The 9299-nt window shown below is 47.0% G+C and overlaps 1 protein-coding gene across 1 annotated transcript; it reads left to right on the top strand.

Moving 5' to 3' along the window:
• Positions 1-908: 908 nt before the first annotated feature.
• On the top strand, positions 909-7733 carry LOC106583207 (fibroleukin). The gene is made up of 6 exons (XM_014167113.3): positions 909-1747; positions 2572-2767; positions 3298-3375; positions 3529-3641; positions 4173-4435; positions 5263-7733. The coding sequence occupies exons 1-6, from the start codon at positions 1478-1480 to the stop codon at positions 5591-5593; spliced, it is 1251 nt and encodes a 416-aa protein (XP_014022588.1). The 5' UTR covers positions 909-1477; the 3' UTR covers positions 5594-7733.
• Positions 7734-9299: the final 1566 nt, after the last annotated feature.

Here is a 9299-nt window from a genome sequence, read left to right as displayed (position 1 = left end):
AAAGTATGTTATTTTCTTTAGGAATGTAGTGAAGTAAAAGTTTCCCAAAATATAAATAGTAAAGTAAAGTACAGATACTCCCAAAAACTACTTAAGTAGTACATTAAAGTATTTTTACTTAAGTACTTTACACCATTGCTAATGAGTCGGGATGACCCTAGAGTTAATGGACGAATTCCTGACTGCTCTACACTATTGAGTGCCTAGTCTTTAAGACCTGGTAGGAACTCAGTTGGTAAACACATCCAGCAATAAACTAAAGGTATGGGGTGAGGATATACAAGAGAGGGTAGTGCTAGAAAAGATTTGGCCTCTTGGAGGAAAAGCGTCACAAATATACACATACACATTTTTCACAAAGACACACTAACAGGGGAGAGTTAAAGGCAGGCACTGACTGTCAGAGGGAAAGATAAAGAGAGACAGAGAGAAGGAGAAAAAGAGAGAGGGATGTAGGAGGGGGAGGAACATGTGACTTGAGCATGTGTGTGAGATAAGAGACAAATGGAGAGGCGAGTAAAAATCCAGTCTACTGAAAATGTCTGTTCATTTGAGATAGGGATGCAACTCTACAACAAGCTCCTCGAACACTCCTCTTGTTTCTGTGTCCATAAACTGTGTGAGAGAGAGAGGGAGAGAGAGAGAGAGTGAGAGAGGGAGAGAGAGAGTCTGAGAGAGAGGGAGAGAGGGGGAGAGAGAGACACACACACACACAGGGAGAGAGAGTCAGAAACAGAGGGAGGGAGAGGGAGAGAGAGAGAGTCAGAGAGAGAGAGAGAGGGGATGGGTCAAGGAGATGGATGGATTGTGTGTGACCGTGTGTCCGTGCGCGTCCGTGTGTGTGTGTGTGTGTGTGTGTGTGTGTGTGTGTGTGTGTGTGTGTGTGTGTGTGTGTGTGTGTGGTGAATCAGGAGGTGTGTGCGTTAGTGCGTGCCAGACAGCATAGAGAGGCACAGTTATCTAGGAATTTGAGCCAAAAGAACCTCACCAACAGAAAGAGAGAGAGAAAGAGAAACAGAGGGAGAGAGAAAAAATAGGAAGAGAAGTCGAGAGGATGAAATAGGTATTTACATAGAAACAAAGATAGAAAGAGACAGACAGAGAGATCGGGATCACAGTAAGATTAGATTAAAAAAAGAGATAGACATGGAGAGACAGATAAAGATGAAGAAGTTCACACAGAAATAGAAGAAGGTTATATGGGCAGAGAGTGGAGGGACACCATCCAAGGCTTCAAACAAAGCATCAAGCCGACAGACTCAGGAGTGGAGGAGAAACCCATCAAGTACAACAAAAAATAATTTAAAAAAGGACAAGTGGCACCAAAGAGGTGTGGGCACCCAAATCCAAGAGGCTGGCAAGATGGAACAGCTTTAAGGTGAAAACCGGTGTCGGGAGGGACAGTAAACGGTGAAGCTCAGAGGTGTCTGAGAGACTGAATTCTGCCAGCTTTTCAAATTCTTTTAGGAGTTTTCACATGATTCTACTGGGCTCAATCGGCGTGGTTCCACTACTGCTGTCCCTGTGTGTGGGGGCCGTGTTGTCCCCCCCGGACGCACCCCCGGTCTGTCCCCACCCCCCTTGCAGGGACAGTCTGGTTGCCGCTCCGCTAGCGAGCATAGGGTCAGGGTGGTGTGAGGGGAGCCCCGGGACGGCGGGCTGCAGGGTGGTGGTTGCCCCCCTGGCTGCCTCCGACCCCCCTCTGAGGGAGGAACACAGACAAGAAGTCCGGCAGGTCCAGCCCGAGGTGAGTGACATCACCAGGTCAATCTGAAGTCATTTCCTGTGCTTTTCCCAGTTGAATGAGTGAGGTATTGATATAACTGACTCAGGTATTGTACACACCAAACAATGAGCATTCTGAGCTGGGTGGCACAGAGGAAGGCCTGGACAATGTTTGCTTGGTAGGAGTGATTAGATAATGCTGGTGCAGAGTCTCTGAGTCTGACACACCATGTCCCTCTGGTTTGTGTGGTGCGGGTGTAAAGTTTAGGCCGCTGAAACAGTGACTATGGACATAACGTCACTCAGCCAATTGAAATGGAATTGAGCCCAACTCTGTAGCATAGTGGCATAGACACCCACTGGGTACACATTGGTTGAATCAACGTTTCCACGTAATTTAAATGAAATTACGTTGAACCAACGTGAAATAGACGTTGAATTGACGTCTGTGCCCAGTGGGTAGTGTCTGGTGTCGTAAGCATTAGTGTCAGTGGTACAGTATGTGGAGAGCGGGCAACAGGTCCCTACTCTGGGGATTAGGGGCACTTTTCACTTGGCACCACTTGACAGATGCTTTCCAGAGATAACGATCAAAGAGGGAGTAAAATTAGGCTTGGGTTTATAAATGTCCTCATCATATGGCTTTGCTGAGCTCATGCAATGACAGGTGTTCCACTGACATGGCTAGGAGGGATGTAAGGGTGACTGAGTGATTGAGTCTGTGGCAGTCATCTACTTTGCATGCCTTCGTGTCGGTTTGTGTTTGTGTGATGTGACTGTAATGCTGGTACATGCTTGCGTGTGTGTGTCATGTCATGACTGTAATGTTGTGTGTGGTCTCTGCAGGCAGGGAATGTGTCGGAGCGTCTGTTCCAGTTGCAGCGCTGTATGCATTCCTTCCAGGAGCAGTGGGCCCCCAGGGGCCAGGGAGGCCAGGGAGGGGACACGCTGGGGGCCATTCTGGCTCTGATGGCTGCAGTGCTGACAGAGTGTGACCTCCACTGTCACAGCCAGGCCCTCAGGGCTATGGCCAGACGACTGGGTGAGGAGCATGGCGAACACACACACACACACACACACACACACACACACACACACACACACACACACACACACACACACACACACACACACACACACACACACACACACACACACACACACACACACACACACACACACACACATACATACACACACAGATGCACACATTGTTACTACCTATCTTCTCTCTTTTTGTGTATCCTCCTGTTCATTCTCTTGATCCCTCTCCACACAATGACGGTGTCTCTCCTATCTCTTAAGAGGGCCACACACACTCACAGTTAACAAAGTCGTAGTGAGGCCTGGTCTGTGTCAGTCAGAGGTGAGTGCACAGGAATGCAAGGCTCTGTGTGGGATGAGTAAGGCAGATAGATAGTTCACTGGTATCTCACAACCCAGTGCACAACTCTTTAACCTTCACAAAACCACCATATAACTTCTACAACAGATCAGAAGATAACTCTATATGTAATGACAGTGGGATGGGTCCTCAATCTCACACAACCTCTTCTTGTTTTATGTGTTTAGAGGGGGCAGCGGTTGGGAGAGAGGGAGAGAAAGACTTGCTACTACTATTGAGAAGCATCACACAACACCCTCCAACAGGTGAGAGCAGTGTGTGTGTGCGTGTGTGTGTGTGTGTGTGTGTGTGTGTGTGTGTGTGTGTGTGTGCGTGCTTGTGTGTACTTGAGTGCATGTGTGCGCATGTGCGTACAGAATATACAGATGTAAGAGCGCAAGTGTGTGTGTGTGTTGCAGTGGCCCCCTCAGCGAGGCTGCATCCTCAGGACTGTGCTGAGATCTATGGTTTGGGGGTCAGAGAGAACGGAATCTACACCATCCAGCCTGACCCACGCAGACCTGCAGTCCAGGTACCTCCTAATACTAACACACTCTGTATGTGTGTTATGCACCATCTGTAGAGCTTGGAGGGGAACGTACAGCGAGAAAAAACAGGCGAGGGAGCTGACTTTACAGATTACAGTAGTAAAGTAGCCTTGCTTGTGCAAGCCAGAACGGCTCACGGGAGCAGGAGCCTATCTCCTGTTTCTGCAGCACAAGGCAGCTTGATGTACAGGTACACCCCCTGGACAGGATGCTAGTCTATCACAGGGCCTTACCCCAAATATATCTCCTTACTGCTGAGTGCTAAGCAGAGATGCACCGGGTTCCATTTTTACAGTCTTTGGTATGACTCGGCTGGGGATGGAACTCCGAACCTTCCAATCTCATGGCGGACACTCAAACCACAAGGCCACTGATTACAGAAACATTTCTCAATGCGTTACATACTGTATCTCAATAATCACCCCGTATATTCTCTCTACTATTGCCAATGGTCAGGGAAACTTCATCATTATTGTGCCGGATGTCCAAGAGTTGTTACCTTTGCCCCTCCCCAGGCAGAGTGTGACATGGAGACGGCAGGCGGAGGGTGGACGATGTTCCAGCGTCGGAGAGATGGCTCGGTGGACTTCAATCGGACGTGGCAGGAGTACCGCGAGGGTTTTGGTTCCCCACAGGGAGAACACTGGCTGGGGAACGCAGCACTGCATGCTCTCACCAACACTGGTCAACACCTACTGCGTATTCAACTGGAGGACTGGCACAAGCAGAAACGCCAAGCCACCTACAACACCTTTAGAGTGGCAACAGAGACACAGAAGTAATGGAAACACACAGATAGATAGGAAGACTAAGATATACAGTGTATATTATACACAAATTAAAGAAATTGTTTGCCTCAAAATGAAAGATTACCAATTATATATATATATATTTTATTTTTTTACAAAAGTGGGATAATGTCAAGATCAGTTCAGGTCCCACGGCATCTGAATAGGAAGATAGGCACAGCCTGAAATTAGACAGTGCCTATCTTTAATGCTTGTATCTGGATCTACACAACTGATGGAGTATGACGTGGACTCATCTCAACATTAGACCTCTTTTGACGTCAGTAAACATCTGACAAACTTTGATTTTGGAGTGAACATAATATCTCTTTAACATATAATACATATAATACACTAATACGCTCATGGTGTTATGCTGTGTTCATAACCAAGTGGGAAGGTGGCAATTTCCAGTTGTGAAGTAATAAATATGAGTTGGATGCATTCACATGCTTTGAACTCATTGAGATTGGCTAATGGCAAACAAGTTGCGGCAACCATCAACTAAAAGTACACTGTCGTGCTCGCAAACAAATTATATTGTTCAAAAACACTTTTAATAGATAGCTTTTTATAAATTGTATTTTGTTGTTGGATTTAACTGCTGAAAATCCTGTTATTGAGGTAATTTCCTTAGTAGGTGACATCAGAGGTCAGTATGTGGGAGAAGACGGAGATCAGGGATGATAGACGAGTGTCCCACTAGTAATTACCAGTTGGAGGGGCGTTCAAGTGTATTTTCCTAGTCGTATGTGGTAAATACCACCTTCCCACTTGGTTATGAACGCTGAGTAAATGTTGTCTCTCCTTCTCCCAGGTACCGTCTGACAGCACGGGAGTACGCTGGTGACGCGGGAAATGCCCTGAGCTATAGCAAACACTACAACCACGACGGCCGAGCGTTCAGCACCAACGACCGTGATCATGACCGCTACACCTCGGGGAACTGTGCGCAGTACTACGGTGCGGGCTGGTGGTTCGATGCCTGCCTGGCGGCTAACCTGAATGGACGGTACTACCGCGGGCGCTACAGCGGGCTGACCAACGGCATTTACTGGGGCACCTGGTACATCCTGACAGACAGCCGCAGTGGAGAGCGCTACTCCTTTAAGAGTGTGGCGATGAAGACACGCCCACGCAACTTCTAATAAAGAATGACTTGGGAGCAGATTGAAATGGGACAGTTAATGTGAAGTAGTAATCTGTAAAATGTAGGCCTACTACATACTCCGAGCCAGGTTCTGTATATATAAATATAGCCTGGTCCCAGATCTGTTTGTGATCTGCCCCAGCTAGGGAAACCCTAATCTGGTTGCAGATTGTGTGAAGGTTATTGTTAATCAGCAGATGACTGGATGTTTGATTCACTGGATGATGTTGGGATGGTGGGCCACAAAATCACTTGTTCTAGGTGTAAATATACTGCTCCAAAAAATAAAGGGAACACTAAAATAACACATCCTAGATCTGAATGAATGAAATAATCTTATTAAATACTTTTCCTTTACATAGTTGAATGTGCTGACAACAAAATCACACAAAAATAATCAATGGAAATCCAATTTATCAACCCATGGAGGTCTGGATTTGGAGTCACACTCAAAATTAAAGTGGAAAACCACTCTACATGCTGATCTAACTTTGATGTAATGTCCTTAAAACAAGTCAAAATGAGGCTCAGTAGTGTGTGTGGCCTCCACGTGCCTGTATGACCTCCCTACAACGCCTGGGCATGCTCCTGATGAGGTGGCGGATGGTCTCCTGAGGGATCTCCTCCCAGACCTGGACTAAAGCATCCGCCAACTCCTGGACAGTCTGTGGTGCAACGTGGCGTTGGTGGATGGAGCGAAACATGATGTCCCAGATGTGCTCAATTGGATTCAGGTCTGGGGAACGGGCGGGCCAGTCCATAGCATCAATGCCTTCCTCTTGCAGGAACTGCTGACACACTCCAGCCACATGAGGTCTAGCATTGTCTTGCATTAGGAGGAACCCAGGGCCAACCGCACCAGCATATGGTCTCACAAGGGGTCTGAGGATCTCATCTCGGTACCTAATGGCAGTCAGGCTACCTCTGGCGAGCACATGGAGGGCTGTGCGGCCCCCCAAAGAAATGCCACCCCACACCATGACTGACCCACCGCCAAACCGGTCATGCTGGAGGATGTTGCAGGCAGCAGAACGTTCTCCACGGCGTCTCCAGACTCTGTCACGTCTGTCACATGTGCTCAGTGTGAACTTGCTTCATCTGTGAAGAGCACAGGGCGCCAGTGGCGAATTTGCCAATCTTGGTGTTCTCTGGCAAATGCCAAACGTCCTGCACGGTGTTGGGCTGTAAGCACAACCCCCATTTGAGCAGACACATGCACATTTGTGGCCTGCTGGAGGTCATTTTGCAGGGCTCTGGCAGTGCTCCTCCTGCTCCTCCTTGCACAAAGGCGGAGGTAGCGGTCCTGCTGCTGGGTTGTTGCCCTCCTACGGCCTCCTCCACGTCTCCTGATGTACTGGCCTGTCTCCTGGTAGCGCCTCCATGCTCTGGACACTACGCTGACAGACACAGCAAACCTTCTTGCCACAGCTCGCATTGATGTGCCATCCTGGATGAGCTGCACTACCTGAGCCACTTGTGTGGGTTGTAGACTCCGTCTCATGCTACCACTAGAGTGAAAGCATCACCAGCATTCAAAAGTGACCAAAACATCAGCCAGGAAGCATAAGAACTGAGAAGTGGTCTGTGGTCACCACCTGCAGAACCACTCCTTTATTGGGGGTGTCTTGCTAATTGCCTATAATCTCCACCTGTTGTCTATTCCATTTGCACAACAGCATGTGAAATTTATTGTCAATCAGTGTTGCTTCCTAAGTGGACAGTTTGATTTCACAGAAGTGTGATTGACTTGGAGTTACATTGTGATGTTTAAGTGTTCCCTTTATTTTTTTGAGCAGTGTATATAGTGTTAAATGGAAAAGTGGTTAGATGTCTCTATCCTTATTTATAATTCAAGTATGTGTTGAAGAAGTTGAATTACACCATGAACCAGCAGAATATGTGATCATAAAGGCTCATGGGTTCCTCACCCCTGCTTCATTTTTATTATCCATCATTCGAGCCATATACTGTGCCACCCCACATCTTTTTTTTGTTGTGATATTTAAACGACAGTAAAGTTTTCATACAGTATGTTATGCAAATCTTTCCACAAAAATGAAATGTAGAAATGTACATTGACAATCAGGCCTTTAGTATAGAGAAATTATTATTGAAATACATTTCTATAACATTTATAACCAATGACTGAGTTATTGTGTCTCTGAATATGGTTTACCAGTATTATTTGGGGTAAATAAGATATGTCAACATATAAAAACATAAAAGATGAACAGATTCGGCCTGAAAATCAGTTTGAAGTTATGTAAGAAAGGTACTTGACATCCATGTGTCCTGTTAGGTCTATACATATGACATTCTACACAGGTTTAATTCAATCACCCAAACAAGCATATTCATTTCAACCATCTGATAATCTCTTAAGGTGTCCATATTAGGAATGCCTCAGTCTCAACAGGAGAATTAGCTGACCAGGAAACTAAGTAAAGACCCCTCACCCATCATGTAACAAATTACATTTTACAGAGTATGTGACAGTACCTGTCAGTTGAGTATAGTACTTTAGCAAAGCACCTCTTCATTTTTCAGGTCTGTAGTTTCACAAAAAATGACACTATAAAACTTAGATAGTCAGAGTTTCATGGTGGCTGCTTCTCCTGTTCTCTCCCCCCTGGATATAGGGTCAGCTGGCGCCAGGTTCATGCAGAGGGGGGTCAGCTATCAGTTGGGTGATACTCAGACCCCTCAAAGCCATGGCCCGATAACATGCTAACGTGCTAATGTACAACAGAGGGGCAGCCGACAGCCAACTCAGTGCTCTCTACCCCTAGGTCTCCAGGCCCCTGTGTTCTGACTCCAGCTGTGGGATTGCTCAGCCAAACCCTAACTGTCTTTTCTTTTGAAATGATGCTATGACAGTCAACAGAGAACAGCTCAGTTTTGGTAAAGGGCCTCCCCTTCTCCTACCACAAATAACCTGTAACAGCTTTCACACTGTCCCACACCAATGTCCCACACAATGATGGCGTTAGGAGCTCACACACTTTCTGACACACAGAGAAAGACACACACACACACTCAAATATTCACACACACACACACACACACACACACACACACACACACACACACACACACACACACACACACACACACACACACACACACACTGACCCCCGGCTGTCCTTAGGAGTTGGCGTCAGACGGGCGGCTCCCTCTGGCTGTGGTTCACAGAGCTTTTTTGGGAGTTTAGAGTGTGTGTGTGAGCGGTGTGTGTGTGTGTGTGTGGGGGGGGGGGGGGTGTACAGGGTGTGTGGGGATGTGAGTGTGTGTATGGGGGATGGTGAGGCTATGTGGGGGTGGTGGGTGAGGGGGTGTGTTAACTGCTTTGCCCGTTTTAGCAGTGTTCGCGATGAGCTGCCAGTCTGAGTGGCTAATAATAACTACGAGTTGGGTTAAACAGACGGACATACAGCAGGTAGGCAGGCTCTCAACTAGCCACAGGTTTTCACACACACTACCTATACAAACAAACCGACAAGCACAAACACATACTGCCTGCAGCAAAGCAAACACAAACACTGTCCTCAGCATAGCAGACACTATATGCGGTGCAGTTCTTATATACGCAAACTTGACCACACAGTACTTCTGCATAAACACTACTTTCATGCTCATGCACGCACATACACACATGCACGCATGCACACACACACACGAATGGGAGGTGCATGATGTGCTTGGCT

Source organism: Salmo salar, chromosome 22, assembly GCF_965601325.2.
Source record: "Salmo salar chromosome 22, fSalSal1, whole genome shotgun sequence".
Lineage (NCBI taxonomy): Eukaryota > Metazoa > Chordata > Actinopteri > Salmoniformes > Salmonidae > Salmo > Salmo salar.
This window is presented reverse-complemented; position numbering and strand designations above follow the sequence as displayed.

Coding starts and splice junctions, on each gene's coding strand:
- LOC106583207 (XM_014167113.3), top strand. CDS start 1,478: ATGATTCTACTGGGCTCAATCGGCGTGGTTCCACTACTGCTGTCCCTG. Junction 1,748..2,571: donor TCCGGCAGGTCCAGCCCGAG/GTGAGTGACATC, acceptor TGGTCTCTGCAG/GCAGGGAATGTGTCGGAGCG. Junction 4,436..5,262: donor GTGGCAACAGAGACACAGAA/GTAATGGAAACA, acceptor TCCTTCTCCCAG/GTACCGTCTGACAGCACGGG.